The sequence below is a fragment of the Meleagris gallopavo genome, chromosome 11 (genome assembly GCF_905368555.1).
Source record: "Meleagris gallopavo chromosome 11, MGAL_WU_HG_1.1, whole genome shotgun sequence".
In the NCBI taxonomy this organism is placed as follows: Eukaryota; Metazoa; Chordata; class Aves; order Galliformes; family Phasianidae; genus Meleagris; species Meleagris gallopavo.
The window spans coordinates 23,307,557-23,323,758 of NC_139414.1; the positions used below are offsets into that span (position 1 = coordinate 23,307,557).

General features: G+C 40.1%; 1 protein-coding gene across 2 annotated transcripts; it reads left to right on the forward strand.

The window, feature by feature from the left end:
- The first annotated feature begins 2,451 nt into the window (after positions 1-2,451).
- TM4SF1 (transmembrane 4 L six family member 1) lies at positions 2,452-15,877 on the forward strand. Of its 2 annotated transcripts, XM_085233396.1 has the most exons (6): positions 2,452-2,582; positions 2,675-2,939; positions 12,822-12,911; positions 13,001-13,149; positions 14,251-14,431; positions 15,732-15,877. In XM_085233396.1, the coding sequence occupies exons 2-6, from the start codon at positions 2,865-2,867 to the stop codon at positions 15,744-15,746; spliced, it is 510 nt and encodes a 169-aa protein (XP_085089522.1). In that variant the 5' UTR covers positions 2,452-2,582; positions 2,675-2,864; the 3' UTR covers positions 15,747-15,877. The 2 variants fall into 2 exon arrangements, with proteins under 2 accessions (XP_085089522.1, XP_003209334.2); XM_003209286.5 differs by lacking the exons at positions 2,452-2,582; positions 2,675-2,939 and adding an exon at positions 11,362-11,739.
- The last annotated feature ends 325 nt before the right edge of the window (positions 15,878-16,202 follow it).

The window sequence follows — 16,202 nt, forward strand, 5'->3', positions numbered from 1 at the left end:
CACACCACTAATGCTGTCAAACCAAGGGGTTCTTGTGCTTGTTCAGCCATGTTTCACTGACAGCAATCACTTGGAATTCACTGGGTTTTGGTTTATATATTCAAATGCTGAGTAGTCTGCTTCCAATCACACATCACAGTTTGGTGGTATCTGTAACTATGCGGAAACAGATGTTTTCAGAACTGTTATCAGTCTTTAAAAAGTAAAAAATACGGAAAATTTGAGACAAAGACTTTCTTCTAGTGGTCTCTATTTTCTTGAGTGTCTCAGTAATTACCCCAACAACATTCCTCTGTCTTATATGCAGCAATTTTTAGAACATAGTAGGAATTAAAAACAAAACAAAACAAAAAACACCAAAGAAAACAAAAAACACCAAAACACAGTAGTTTGTTTAGTTCTGCATAGTGTTCTAGGGTATGTGATACAAAGGGTTTGCTCCTAAATTATTTTTGAGCTGAAGTGTTTCTACCTAAAAGACAGGTATTTCTTATAAGAATTATGCATGGGAAAGAAAGTTTAATTTCTTGCTAACTAGATGCTCAAGCCTTTGTCTGGTTATACTTTCTGATATTATTTGGACTTTCTAGAACTTATGGAGTTCTGTTTTATACCTTATAAAATGGTAGTTGGTTGCAAAATGTATGGGGAGAAGAGAGAAGAGTTGTGTTCTTACCGTAGTGGCAGTTACTGCTCGCAGTATTTCAGCAGGTAGGTCAGCACACTCTGCACGCCCACATATTTGACATGATGTATTACAGTTTCATAATGCTTCTCCCTGCCAAGAGCAAGCATTCCTTCTAATTCAGTGCTTGCTGGAAAAAGTTTTTAGTCATTTAGTAGCACACCCACTGCCTATTGAGAAATGCTTTTAGAAGGGAGCAGTGTCTGCAGCATGGCTCACAAAGGCTGTTTTGAAATACTTGGCTGAGTGCACACCCATGCCTGTAAACCTTACTTGAGGAAACTTCTTAATGACATCAATGGGATCATCCAGCACAAAGGAGCATAGGACAGACTCTTAAGACTAATCAACTACCTGGTAGACTAGTGAATTTCCTATTTTCAAAGTGGAAAATCTATGTACTGAGTAATACTGAAACCAAAACATACAGATATGTAGCAGTTTTGGAAGCAGACATAAAACTTTACAAGGTATTTGTAGGTTTAGCAAGGTCATCTCAGTGTTAGGCAGGTGTTTCCTTTAATGCTCAGCAAATGCATGTGTCTGGCATCTGAAGAGCTACATGTATTTGCACAAGTGCTCTGCTAAGCCAGGTGATGAATACTGGAAGAGCTGTGGATCTGTCTTTATGTGGCTCATGACTGGATCTACAAAGGGGCCTCTGAACTAACATGATTTCCCAGTGGATTTTGCAACACTTGTGCTGTGGAAACTGTGGCTGCCCTGTGCTGGGATGGTGGAATTCTTTTCTTTAGTATGTTGTGGCAAGCCAGTGTTCAGAGGGTCGTTTTTAACATAAAGCAAATGTTGGTACTTCTGGAGTGCAGCTATAGAATTTGAGGTGTCCAGGCCTTCCTCAGCCTGAAGAGATTTTAAACCACACCTCTTTCTCCTTACCAAGCTTATCAGTAGATAGTGGACTAATCTTCCTGTCTTGCACGTAGCCTCAAGGACCAAAGGGCTGAAGGCACCGTAGGCTGCAGAGGAGGAGCAGGAGCTATGTCCTGTTGTTCAGGACTTTGTTCAGGACTCTGCTAACAGTTGTCCAGGAAAGCAAAAATTTGGGTGCATACATATTTACATACAGAGTGGAGCAGAAAAAAGATCACCATCCAAGAGCTGGTGAACGCTGCAGTAAAGCCCTCCAGAAGTGCTCGGTGTGGTTCTTCTCCCCTACTGCTCAGCTTCCGAAACAATTCTTTACATCTGATGTTTCTGTTTCATTAATGTGTTTGAAGGGCAGAAATGAAATCTTCCAGGCCAATGGGGTTTGTAGCCTGAACAAACTCAGCACAACTTGTACTTAGCAAGTCCTCGTAGTTAAAAGTCGTCTTAATGTTTTGTGCAACACCAGGTTTACTGAAAGAAAATGAAGAAAGTCCTACAAGGACAGTGATTACTCATGCACACTGAGGAATTCCCATGCGATTAAGTACCACCCTGTGTTAGTCTGCTTTTATGTACTCTAGATAGATGTGTTTACTTTAATTTGTTGGCAGGATTGTGCTTGAACTTAACCAAATATTAGTTATAAAGTTGAAATGCCCTGTTGATAAAGGCATTACGTGGCTATAATAGGACTTTGGATCCATCCAGTACTTTATCTTTCATATGATAACATATGTCATTTCAGAGTATCCATCTGAAGCTTGTTGCGTCATGTTTGTTTCAGATTATGCTTTGTATTATCACTCTGGAGTTACTCTCTTTTAAGTTTTCCCCAGTTTTGTGTTACTTTAAGGAATCTAGGCTAATTTAGCCCTTTGTTTTAATTAAAGCAAATATGGGTTAGGATGGTATTCTTGTCACTTGCCTGCATTAGGATTAGGATGGTATTCATGTTATTTGCTTGCATGAGTATCTCCTCTGGTTCCAATAGGAATGTTCACAAGCAAGGGTGAGTCTTGTCATATTGGTGTGCAATGGTTTACTTTTAACTGACACGGAATTTTGGTGTTTGCTAATCTTCATATTTTCTGCTTTTTACAGCAGTAACAAATCTAGTTCTGAAAATCTCTTACCTTTGGAAGTGACACAGTCCTCTTTACTGTGTTGGATCATCAAGGCATTGCCTGCTCTTTCATCAGTAACCCCTATTTGGGCTTTGGCACAGGAGCGTGGTAGTGTGGTAGATATGGATTCTCTCTAAAAGTGAGAAAATATTCCCAGTATAACGTGTATGAAGTCTATCAGAGAAGATGGTCAGAGAGTCCGAACTGTACTATCGCATCAGGATATCACAGTACATTTTCAGGTATGCATGCTTCCTGTTCTGGTGAAGTTGTTTGACTGAGCGATTTTGGTTTTGTTTCACACAAAGCTTGCTTTCTGCAGCAGCAGAACAGGGGTGGAGTTCAGCCTCTTCTGCCAGCGTTCTCACTCTGCATATCAGACATGAGGTTCTGAGGCGAGCTCTGGCTGACGGCGTGTGTTGGCTGTGTCCAATAAGAAGGGTGGCTACACCCCTTCGCCAGTCTCAGGAGGTCTGTCTGGAGTCCATGCAGAACCCGGCAAATGCAATGGTGGTGAAGTTACCCTTAAGGCACTACGGCCAAATCTGAGCCTTTTTTCTTGAAGGCGAGTAAAGATAGAAACGTTTTCCCTGGCTTTCAAGATCCTTAAAAATTATTTCTTTAGCCATCCAAAGCTATAATGCCATGAAAATTGTGGAACCTGTATCATGTGCACTTAGAGCTCTTGTGTGTAACCGGTAGTGTGTAACCAGTAGTGAGTAGAGCTCTTTTCTTTTTGCTCTTCTTAAACATAATCTACAACGTTAAGGAAGTTCTTCACAAGATGTGTTTGCAAATTCTAGATCTTAATCTTATTTTGAGGGAGAGAAATTGAAGTATCTTGTGGTTCTTGGTTTACTGTTTTATAACCTTTGCATCAGTTAAGCACTCATATGGCAAGAGGATTTTCCATTTGTTGTTTTTCAGAGTGGATATTCTGTGGCTGTGTATATGTATTTCCCTTCCTTTTCTTTCCTTGTTTGCCACCATTCTATACAGCTAGAGGGGTTGCTTGAAAACATTAAACATAGCAAGTTATATGGTTCTCTTACCATTAAATGTAATTAAAAGTATAATTTATTTTTAATCTGAAATGCAGCAGAAATTGCATCCAACCACCAAAGATCAGCAGTGGTGTGTAGGTTTGGTATAGACAGTGAGCTCTTAAACTTGAGGAGAAGAAATTATTGAAATTCTTAGGCAACATTAATTCAGAATCTTGAACTATCAAAACTAAGTAATGATAAACTTTAATAGTATTTCATTGTGTGTGATACTGTGCATTGTACTGTTTAGGCATTTTTGTTCATATCTGTGCAGGATTAATAAAAAACGTTGATAGCATCAGTATAATTTGAAGCCCTGCTCATAGAGTTAAATAGTACTGATTTTTTTTCTCAATTAGAAAAAAAAACAAACCTGAAATCACATTCACCAATCAATAACTCAACTGGTAATATAGCTGCTGTTATTTTGTAAGAGAGAGTATACAGGAAAACAATCCAGAAAGATGCTCTATCTAGTGGCAGGGTATTTCATTACAGCATCATGTTGACTGTAACATTTATGTTCTGTATCTTTGAGAAGGGACGGAGTGTCAGCTTTTAAATTCCTGTGAAAAATTTATCTTGTGACTTAGCCAGTGGGACCAGAGGTGTTACACATCTGAAAGCTATGATTTATTATATGATGAAGAAAATAGATGCAGTTTAAATTTCATTTAGCAGCTTGCTGTTTCTATGGTGGTGTTTATGGTGATAGCCTATGAAAAAGATAGGCTTAGGTATCCATTTAGGAAGGCTAAACATTACAACTGCAAGAAGTCCTCTGTGCTTATTGGAACGCTGGGATGTGGTTTTGTAGAAAGTATAAAATTCTAAAACTACCACGAGTGTGACTTTATTTTCCAGGATTGTTTTGTCCTTCAGAGGAATGAGTGTCCACAGTTAGTCATTGGTCTTTCTTTTAACCATCTGTATCTGCCTGTGTATGTGTGGAGCTTTGCATCCATCCAGTGAATGTTCCACAGGCTGCCCTCTGTCCTGTGTGTGACACCATATACCATCTCAGGTGTTACAACCACCAACCAGCTGATTGGATCTGTCCTGGTGGCTGTCATGCACAATTACTGTAAGTTACTTGTTCTTTCAGCCACACAGATAGTATCTAATGATTTCATCACTTCGGTTGTGTATTATAATAATAATAGAAGCCTGAGGGCTGGATGCTACCTTGAAACCCTGATTCCCTGTCCCTGCCTTGGGCAGCTACCAAAGGGGGACAGTGACCTGGGTCTGCAAAGCCTGCTGTCAACTTGTGACCACCGCTAAGCACTGTGCATGAATCGAAGCTTTGTGCCCATCGGTGCCAACACCTGCTGAAGAGAGGACCGGCAGTGATGGAGAGCCCACAGTTTCTGGTGCAGCACTGCTGGCTCAGCCATTGGGGGGATCAGGTACCTGGCCCTCAGAGTGTCCCTCCTCTCCACAGTGACAAAGGCCACCCAACAGGACCTAGGGGGCATGAGACCCCTACCCGTCCCCATCCTGAATTGTTGAGTGATGGAGAAAGGGCCGCCCTGGGTGCACAGAGGATCTGTGTGGCTTTGGCGCTGGATATCCCCTCCAAGTGCCATCCTGGCTATGCAAGATTGCTCCCCTTGCACAAAGCAGACACACAGACCCCTTAAACCCCTCCTCTTCCCTCTCCCTCCCCCCCCACTATGGAAGCACCCATCCCATAGTCTGGGGTCCCCACAATGCTCTCATCCCATCAGGACCCATCCCACAGCCTGGGGGTCCCACATGAATGGAATTCCCCAGGCTGCAGCACTCCTAGGGAGTTTAGTTTAGTATGCCTACTGATAATCCTTGATAATGGAAGATGAGAGGTTACAAAGCTGATATGGTGAAGAGTTGGATTAAGCTTATGCTGCTTTTTGCACATCTGCTTTATTCACTGCAGTAATCCAGTTCCTGTTTCCTTTCCTTTGCAATGTCTGAGGGGCTGCAGGAAACCCTTTTTCTTCTGCAGCTCCTGTTGTGTCAGACATGAGCACGACTTTCCTGTGGGTCTAATGATGTGTTTCATCAGAGCATCGTGAGTCAAGAATGATAATATAGGACACAAGCAAAGTTCTGCTTCTTTAGCTTCTGTTTCCAGCTGCCCTTGACTCTGCTAACGTCCAGATTTCTTGATTGAATTTCCATGAGGAAAAATAACCAGGTTTCTAAAGATGAACTTAACAATAATTTCCGCAAAGATAGCTTACATGTGAATTAACAGTCTTCCTGTAAAGTATCAGAAAATGTTTCATGAATTGTGTTGCATTACATATTCTCTACCTCACTGTAGATCTCTGCTTATTCTTTTTGAAGGTGCTACTAAATATGGAATTAGTGATGGATTCTTAACAGGCCTTAGTCACAGCTTGTCTTTGCTTGAACTCATCAAAGAAACGTGTTCTTAGTTTTATGTTTTACAAGAAGGTGGTTAGGCCAGGAGTTTCTCATCATAGCACAAGTACAGTAGCAGACGTGACTGTGATCACTGTGTAAGCAGCACTGCTCAGTGTACGTGTGGACAGCAGGAATCCAGGGGTACAGTGCTGTAGCACTTTCAGACTGGGAGGTGGCATGAAATCTCGTTGCATTACAATAATCTTCTTACACTCATTGACCATTAATCAGATTCTGGATCAGTCAGAAACCCAAATTCTGCATGTGAAGAACTGTGTGCTGATGTTGTAATTGCAATGGTTACAAAAACACATTCTAATTTTCTTCAGCTTTTTGTACCCCTGAATAGCTCTCAGTTAGGACAATAGTAAGTCTTACGAGTTCACGTCAGGGTGAATGTAATTGGTTAAAATCTTGGGAGTTTATGGAATTAATGGAGAGTCTTTATGAATATCTTTTATTGGATGTCTGTTTTATGTGCATTGCTACACTTGGGGAACAGAGGGGGATAGTAAAAAATTGTCCTATTTCAAGCTTGAAAATAATCTGTTCCTCATGTGTTATGCAGAGGTATATATTACTAATCTAAACCCAGTTTTCTGATTTGTACAGCTGTTGCATACATGTAGGATAATACAGTATGCTAGTAGTACAGTGGTGGCAATTCTTCATGCTCACAGTATTGTTGCAGTTTTAAGGATGTAAATGTGTAAATGCTATAGTCCAAGGGAAGCAAACTTTTCTGAGGCATTTTGGTTAGCCAGGGTTTCACTCTCAAGCTGTGACAAGAAATAGTAATAGAACTTGCTTGTTTACTGTTCTACTTTTATCATAATAACACTGTTGTGAGGGGTAATGAATGCAGGCTATTTGTATGCCAACAAGAAAACAGTTTTTTGAAGTGGCTTATTTGGTTGTGGAGTGAGGTTACAGTAGCATTGGTTTGGGTTAATAGTAGTTGTCCTTAAATAAGGATTGTGGGCTCTTCTTCAGACAGAAAAGCTTTGGTAGACTCATTTAGTGGTAGTTGCACCACGATTTTAAGGTTTCAGTTCTCTGAGCTGGTTGGTTAACCATCAAAACCTGTTTTGTTGCATCACTGCTGACTGCATCTTAGGTCAGCATTATTACTAATAAATCTTGTCCATATATTTCAATGTGGTAGTTTCGTGTGTTGCTGCAATAAATTGTGAATGCTTTCTTCAAGTTTTCATCCTTAGTTCAGAGCAGCTTTCAGTCTCAAATTAATGGCAGAGATAGCAAGAATACGCATGTGTTAAAGCTATATAAGGTGTAGAGCTACATAAGGATTCCTTTTATGTTCAGTGACCTCTGAGGATAGCAGGTGGTCTACTCCTCCTCAAAAATAGTTCATTAGTTCATCCAAGTAGTTGTCATGTAACTAATAAAGATAATATGGATATTTTCTCCTGGATGCAACCAGGAGACTACATGCACCAAAGACTATTTCTGAGCAGAGATTATTTCTAAACAGAGGCAGTTTCCTCCTGTGGCTGTCTAGGTGGGGTTTGCTGACTGACTGACATATATCTCTGAGGTGGCATGCCTGAGGGCAATTATAGCTATAGCATAGTGGTTTTAGGGGATGACAGCTGGAAAACATGAGCCAAGCATCATTTGGACATTAGGAAATATATGGAAGCATAGATGGGTGTTTCTCCATTTGATTAAAGGGAAGCTGTGAGTGTTTTTAAGTCACTGGGAGCATTGTCAGAATAGGTGGCAAGGAAGTTTCCTTTTGCTTAGCTTAGTTAACGTGTGACTGCATACTCGTCCTATGTTCCCAATAGTCTGAACTGGTCTTTGCCACTGTGAGCAGTAACCTGCAAAGCAGCAGGAGAGGAACAAATGAAAATAGTTTTCAAGGACATGCAAGTGTGAACCTGCATTGGCACAAGTGCATTGCATTGTGGAGTCTTTCCAAATGCGTATGTGCAGCCCATGCTGTTGTTTCCAAGCTGTGTCTTATCTACCATTGTCACACAGTTACTAGCCTCAGCCTTTGTAAGAGTTACTGCGCTGGCCTGATGAAGGGTGGGACCAGAATTTGTGCAAGAAAAGTTGTTATGAGAAGCTTTTTTATAAAAGTTGAGGTATAGTGTCCAAATGTAAGGATTTTTTATTTGCTTCAAGGGTTTTTGTTTTATTCTTTGAATTGTTTTCAAGTTAATTGCAAATCATTTGTCATGGGTCTTTTTCAGTTGTGTCTCTTGACTGTTGTGTCTTTTAGTAAATCCAGCCTAGGAGTGACTGTTAGGCTGTGTAAGGCAGTAACGCTGGCCATTTGGAACAAAGAAGTGACTGCTGAGAAGAAGCAAACCATGTTTTTCAGTATAAACTCACAACTATTTTCCATCTGTCTGAGATCTTTAATTTAAACCAGGAGATTGTTAGTATTTGCTTAAAAAGCACTGATGCCAGAAACAATTACTACAAATGTTTTAACTATTTTCTGGGTGTAAGAAACAATAACCTCTTTTGAAGTGGTGGTGATAAAATAGTTAAAAAAAAAAAAAAGAGCAACATGCAGTTTAAGAAGGACTAACAGAATTAATGCTAGATAACTGGCCATAAAAGTCTCCTTTCTGTGGAGGGAATCACAGACAGACTGTGTCTTAGCCACATGCCAGAGACCTAAGGGAAAAAGTTCTCATGGCATCCTCACTGCTTAAGAGAGTTCCGGCATGCAAGTTCAAATATGACAGCATATCCTTTGATTTCCTTTCTAGTAGGGAATCTGGCTTAGGACAGGGATGAGAGATGTGATTGCAGTTGAATACAATTTGGGGAGGGGGCTGTTCATTTGTTTGTTTTCTTTCCCAGCAAGTATTTGTGTAGTGACTTTGAAAGTCCTCAACAGACTTTTCGCACGAGGTAGACTTAGGACTTGATAGTATACAGAATAAGAGAATGTTTCTATGTACCACATCCACAAACAAAATTAATGTAAGGAATGCTTGCTGTCCTGATCAAATACTTGATTTTTCCCTCAGAGACAGTTAGAGTAGAGTGCTTTTGATGTGACCAGCCTTTAAGTGGGTGGAGAGCATAGTATTTAAACACTTGAACTCTTCATTTCATTTGGGTTTTTCAGACCAGAGTATTTAGTCTTAACTACTTTGTGTGGGGAAAAAAAAAATCTATTTTAAATAGAGGAAGTTCTTGATTATGTGAAATTTTATGTCAAATCAGGGGTGATGGCTGGCAGAGGTTGTGTGGGTTTTTTTTTGAGGGGTGTGTGTTGTTTTTAGCATAACACAATGAAGGGAGTTTTTGGCAGAGGAGTCATCTTCTGCAGAGGAAGCATGCAGGATGATGTTTGTGCTCATTTTAGTCATCAAAGGTGAAGTGCACAATAATGGTAAGCCTATGTTTCTACAATCGGAGGATATTTCTCATAATGAAGGAAGTCTCCAAGGTCACCAGCTACAATACCCGGAGTGGTTACATCACTACATCTGTGTAAGACTGCTCTCTTTTTTAAACATTACTTTTTCTTCCTTTCTCTCTCTTTAAGCTTCAGTGTTGATCACAAAAGTTGCCATAACACTGTGGATTTAAGTTGGACTTCTGTTTACATTGATGAATATCCTCCCCCTTGGTTAACTGAAAGTCTCGCTATAGTCTCTAGTATCTAATTTCAGCAAATCCAACGTTCTTAAACTCAGTTTGTCTAACTACCTTTTTTTGTGATGGGAATTGTATTATGATGATACCATTGGCAACATCTCCTGAAACTTGTCTTATCCTGTGCTTTTCTTAGTTATCACAATCATAGATTCATAACATAGTTTGGGTTGGAAGGGACTTCAGAGTCCATGCAGTTCCAACCCCTGCTGTGGGCGGGGGCACCTCCCATAGACAAGGTGCCCAAACCCATCCAGTCTGGCCCTGAGTACCCGCAGAGATGGGGCACCTACAGCTGCTCTGGGCAGCAGCGCCAGGCCCTCGCTGCCCTCTGAGTGAAGAATTTCTTTCTTATATCTAATGTAACTCTGCTCTCTCTTGGTTTAAAGCCATTACACCCTGTCATGTCTCTACATGCCATATAAAAAGTCTCTTCATCTTTTAAATAAGGCCTGTTTAGGTATTGGAAGGCCGTGATAACTTTTCCCCGGAGCCTTCTCCAGCAAGCCCGGCTGTCAGCCTGTCCCTGCAGCAGAGGTGCTGCAGCCTCTGGGCATCCCTGTGGGCTCCCCTGTCCCTACTCCTACAGGTCTGTGTTCCTGTGCTCGGGCCCAGAGCTGAACGTAGCTCTGTGAGGGACTGGGGGATCTCACAAGGGCAGAGCAGAGGGTGGGAACCACCTCCTTTGCCCTGCTGGCTTCATTTCTGAGGCAGGCCAGGATACAGTTGGCTTTCTGGGCTGCAAGAACATTTTGTTGCCTCATTTTTGTTTTTTTCATTCACTGATACTCTGAACATCTGCAACATCTTCATGAGGAAAAAGAGAACAGGATAGATCTTAGTTTTTCCAGGTCGCTTTGTTTGTCCATTTACTAAGCAAGCTAATATTACCAGTACATCTACAAGGATTTGTAAACCCATGATTAAATACATTTCTCTCTTTCTGGGGAGTGCTTGTTTTTTGTTTGTTTGTTTGTTTGTTTGTTTGTTTTTGTTCCTGGACTTGAATTTTCATTGCAAGAAGGTTATTTTATGATCTGATTATAAAGCAGTATTTTTCACCAGTGTTTGTTGATGTAGCTTTAATTAATGGTTGCTAATCTAAGTTCATCTTACAATGGCAAGAACAAGTGCATTTTTTAAAAGCCCAACTGCTCATTTCATTATTTTTTTTCCAACATCCTGATGATGTTTGCTCTTGTTCCATTGACCAAGTAGCAAAACAGGAGGCACCCCTACGTACTCCTCTTTGCTGTAGACTTTATTCTGTTTTTACCCAAATCTCTGATTTAGCATTGTTGAAGTCAGCGTTGTCTTTCCCTAGTTTCAGCTTGTTCAGTCTATAAACGTAAGTGTTAAAGCTGCTTCAGAGAAAGAAAACAAAACCTTTTCTTTCAGTTCTTACAAGAACTTCTGTTGTTGTTTGAGGCTGCTGTTCATGTCTAATTATGTTCACTGGTGATCATTCATGCATCATGTATTAAAGTGAAGTTACCTAGCATTCAGTATTTCCTTGATTGCATTTGGTTTGTCAACAATTATTTCATTTAAAGTGGGTGATGACATTCTATTGTCCTTGTTCCCTGACTTGACAATGAGGGAACGACAGTCATTAAGACATTTTAAACGTCATCCAGGTAGCTAGGTAACCCTGAGTATTTAAGGAGGTCAGAATAAAGACTGATCTTCTTTTAGGTGTGGATAAATATGAGACAGGTTGGATTGAACTAGTGAAAGAAGTATTTGAGAAGCTGCGGACATGTGTTTTGGAAGGTGTGCCAGGTGTATTGGTTGTAAGTTGCTCATCCTTGCCCTGCTCAGCATTGCTGCCAACATTTTACTTTATTTTCCCAATGGAGAAACAAGATTTGCTTCTGAGCATCATCTCAGCAAGTATGTAGAATGCCTTCATGGCATTCTAGGTGGAGGCCTTTTGGTAAGTAACAAGCTAGTGCATTCTTGCAAGTTTATTTTGAAGCTACTTGGTATTACTGTTTCTTTACCATTGCATTCATTTATTTGTTGAATATCTTGTCAGTGGGAATCTCTGGAGTTGTATTAAAAAAAAATCAGCTACATTGTACCATAGTATTTTTAGTTACTATTAATTGTCATATCTGTAAATCTCTATCACTTTTGAGCTGAGAATTAGGATATAGGTTGTAGACTACAAATGCAGTACTGGAACCAGACCTTTCAGAGGGATATTTTTATTTAAAGGATTAAATCTCACATTTTTATTCCATTAGTCAGCTATTCTCCTTTTTAATGTTCATAGATTACTAATACTTAATTAGATTTCCTAAATGTATGATATCTAATATGTGGTAAGACAACAGTTGTTCTTCTGTTTTAGTTCTTTATTCAGAGGAATCAAATAGCAGTTGGCAGAGCTTTACATTAGAGTAATAGCAAAGGATGAAGAATTAAGTGTGTTCACTCTAAGAGCCTGTTTAATCTTAAGCAATTGTTTTCTACCTTTTCAATCTTACAGAGTGGAATTTAGCGTGTTTAAGTTCTCTAAATCTAGGCTTCCTTCTTCATTCACTTTTGGCAGTCCTCTTAGTCTCAAGGCATCAGCAAATCACAGGTTGAAAGCCACTGCATGATAAGACGGTCTTGTGAGAAGTGCTTACAAGCTTTTTTTTCTTTTTTTTTAAAGCTTTTTGTTTGCTGTATACAGCCTTTAGGGAGAACAACAGCATTTTAAAGTTAAAGCATGTCAAGCTACATTAATTACACAACGTGATCTTAATCAACTGGTTCTTTGTGCACTTAAGTGCTATTTATGCACAAAGTATAAGTAGAACTACACCTATCATGTTGTTGGTACTACTGAGATGAGTAGTGAGACTCCTACTGTGTTAAATAAATGTAAAACTGGATAACCTATACAGGCACCCCAGCACTGCCAACAAGCAATGCAAGTGAATGCACTGTGAGTACTGTGTTTTGTCTACCTTGTCTGTGTAGCAAAACAGAACAGAGAGCAGTGTGCTTTGCTTGCCCCATACGCAGGTGCTCATTCCAGCTGCAGTGTTCATTGGACTTCACAATGATGACTGCTGTGGGTGCTTTGGCCATAAGAACTGCGGGAAAAGCTGTGCGGTAAGTGAGCCTTCACACTGCAGTCCCAGACAGCCCCCAGGACACTGAGGAGGCTGTGCTCAACTCTCATGTCTGTGTTTGCCCTGCAGATGCTGTCCTCAGTTCTGGCAGCCTGTGTTGGGATCCTTGGCTCTGGGTACTGTATAATCATTTCAGCACTGGGCTTGTCTCAGGGACCATATTGTTTTACTCGTGTAGAAAGAAACTGGATCTATCCTTTCACTGAATCCTCTGGAGGGTAAGCTGTCTGTTTGTCAGTGCATTACATCTTTCTGCATGTACATGCGATGTTTGTTTTATTCCTGAACCTTCCAGCAGTATTCAGTAACAACGTACCAAGATCCATCCACCATAAGTTTATGCTCCTTATTCACTAGCTAAACAGATGGGATCACAATTGCTCGCACCACTGTAGTTTAAAACAAAATAAATTTAAATCTTCAGTTTTACATATCTGAATATGCTGATTAGTTGTGACATTAAGTATCTGAAAGACGTGCAAAATGGTGCTCTTAATACAAGCTGATAAAGGATACTTGGAAGTAATGGAATTATGCTGTTAATAAAGTACTATCTTGTATAGGTCTCTTTCTCTCAATATATGCAGCAAATATATCTGTGTACCACATACAGTTCATGTGAGCATAAGATGTACTCTTCTAGGACTTTGACAGAACCTTGAGCCACATCAAGATCCTTTGCAGCAGAGATTTGGAATTTTGCATTTCAGTAGGATCCCTTCTGAGAAGAGGCATTCCTTCTCCCCCACCTCTCTCAACTTATGGATGAATATAGTAGAGCTGAATTAATTCCTTGTTCATGGCTCATCTGTGCTTGTGTTCTGACAAAATGGAAGAGGAGGAGCTGCTGGAATCTGCTCCAATATTCCTCTGAATTTATTCTGTGTGTGACTAGTGCAGATTAGGCATGTGAAGGCCCAGAGGCAGCGGCACAAAAAATGAAGTGACCCTCTGGCTTCAAATCAGTAACTGCTGCCTTTAAAGGCCCTATCCTGGAAAATTCTGTGTTTGTTTCAAGAAGTTGTTCTGCTCTTTCAACTACCTTGACATTGTGTCTTACTTTGATCAATAATAGAAGATTTTGCCTTTCTAAATCAAATGTTTTAATGGAAATTAAGACTTAACCAAAATGTGTGATTTGTAGTTCAACACATACTTAAACAGAGCAGGATTTGCATGGAACAAGCCCTTACATTTTGTATTCCCACTTAGAGTAATTATCCTTAACACAGTTGCATAGCAGATGAAGTTTATTTCTACTATATTGTCAGCATCCTAATCTGACACAATTTTGCTATACTTTCATTTGATGTGTACAGGTACTTGTTGGATTATAATGAGTGGTCTAAATGTCAAGAACCTCAAAATATTGTGCAGTGGAATGTCACTCTCTTTTCCATTCTCTTGGTCGTGGGAGGAATAGAGTTCATCCTGTGCTCCATACAGATAGTCAATGGTATTCTTGGAGGAGTGTGTAGACTGTGCTGCGGCAGTGATGAGGTAAGCCATTTTTTCAGCTAGTAGAGAGTTAAAGAGTATTGTTACTGATTGCACTGCAGAGGCTTAGCAGCTGTTTTTCTGGCATTCTTAAGCAGCAACAAGTGTATAATTTATATTTTTTTAATGTGACCCTGGTGTGTTCAGCATTTTCATGTAGTATTTGACTACATGCATTTAGCTATTTGCTCAGCTGTCTGCAGTGAAGTTAGTCTTCATGTGAACGGGAAGGACCACATGTACACTGTGGTATATATATGGTCTTTAGCACTGTGTAGGTGATACAACAAAAATATGTATCTGAGACTGGCAGGGATCTTTGTTGTAGCCTCAGACATTATTGCAGTGTAACAGAGTTTTGTGGTCTGCTGCTTCCTCTAGCTGTATTACTTTAGCCCCATAGTTTCCTCACAGCAGCAAAGAGACTACTGAGAATATGTGTGTCATATGCAATAAAAATTGCAGCAAAAACCTTGCTTAGTAGATGTGGGGTAAGAGAAGGAATTAAACTGCACATACATAGTAAAGCTGACAGACAGATCTGAAGGACTTTTTGAAGGTTTGTTTTTGTATGTTTTTGTTTTTTATGAGTGAGGAAGGGGAAATTCCTGCTAGTTTCTTTAGCATCTTGTTAGACACTTTGAGACTTTTGTTAAAATCAATCTGTAGTGGAAATGCTGAGTCACAACTTGAAGCAGTGATGGAGCACCTGGTGGGAAGGCAGGGCCAGCCCAGAGGATCTCAGGTACATGCAATGTACTGAGTGATTGGAAGGGCTGGAGCCAGGATCCATCCCTTCCCAGACTTCATTTAAGGGTTGGCAGTAGAGGTGAGGGTATCTCTTGCTGGAGATGCCTGCATACCTGAGGCCTTCTGAGGGTAGGCACATTTTTTTTCCTTTGTTTCTGTGCCCACAGCTGCTGCATTTGGGCTCTTCCTCAGTTGCTGCAGCATAGGACTTTGCTATCCCACTATTGTTGCTGTGCTTTCCATCGCATTGCAGCATTGTAGTCTCATAGATGTAGTGTTGGAATTGCCTTATGGTATGAAAGTGATATGATTTATAATGTGTGCGTGTTATGGCCAAGAGCATTTCACGATTTGATTTGACATGGTTGAATGTTGTGGCACTTTGAAAGCATTACTGCCTTCTGCTTCCTATCTTCTGTGCTGTTACTGGAGTTTACTGTGCTGTGCTATGGCTCTCTAGATCTGCTTGGATTAATTACAGCTCTTACAGTTAGATATAATATTAGTATTCTTCCACTTAATATGTGTTTGTTTCTTTTTGTTTCCCTCACAGACACTTTCTTGCTAGAAAACAAGAAAATGGGTTGAAGTTGGTGCATATGCAGTGCATTGAGTATCCTGTGTTGTGTTGTTTTTTGGTTTCTTAAACACTGTATGTATTCTGAAATGCACACTTTGTTGTCAAACTGTGTGGTGACCACCCGTTTAACTGACTTAGGGCTCTGTTGTTGAATTCATATGCATGTTTTCCACTGACCTGCCTGCATCTGAAGAAAAAATGAGCTGCTCTGGTTCCTTTCATAGGAGTATAGACAATTGGGATCAATAAAGATTTTTTTTTTTTTTTTTTCTTTTTTGTACTCACACAACAGCTCCGTGCTTCAGGCTGCTTTCCCAGTTAAGCTGCATTTTTCATTCTGATGTTGAAACAAACATAAACTGTAATCTGCTTTGGAAATAAATGAATTCTCAACAGGAGCAACAAATAAAGCAACAGTAAAATATGGATGACCAAGGGCAACAA

Bases quoted from the DNA above. Each gene is read 5' to 3' on its own strand.
- TM4SF1 (XM_003209286.5), top strand. From the start codon at position 11,563: ATGTGTTTTGGAAGGTGTGCCAGGTGTATTGGTTGTAAGTTGCTCATC. The intron at 11,740-12,821 runs GTAAGTAACAAG...CCCCATACGCAG, and splicing joins TTCTAGGTGGAGGCCTTTTG to GTGCTCATTCCAGCTGCAGT. The intron at 12,912-13,000 runs GTAAGTGAGCCT...TTTGCCCTGCAG, and splicing joins ACTGCGGGAAAAGCTGTGCG to ATGCTGTCCTCAGTTCTGGC.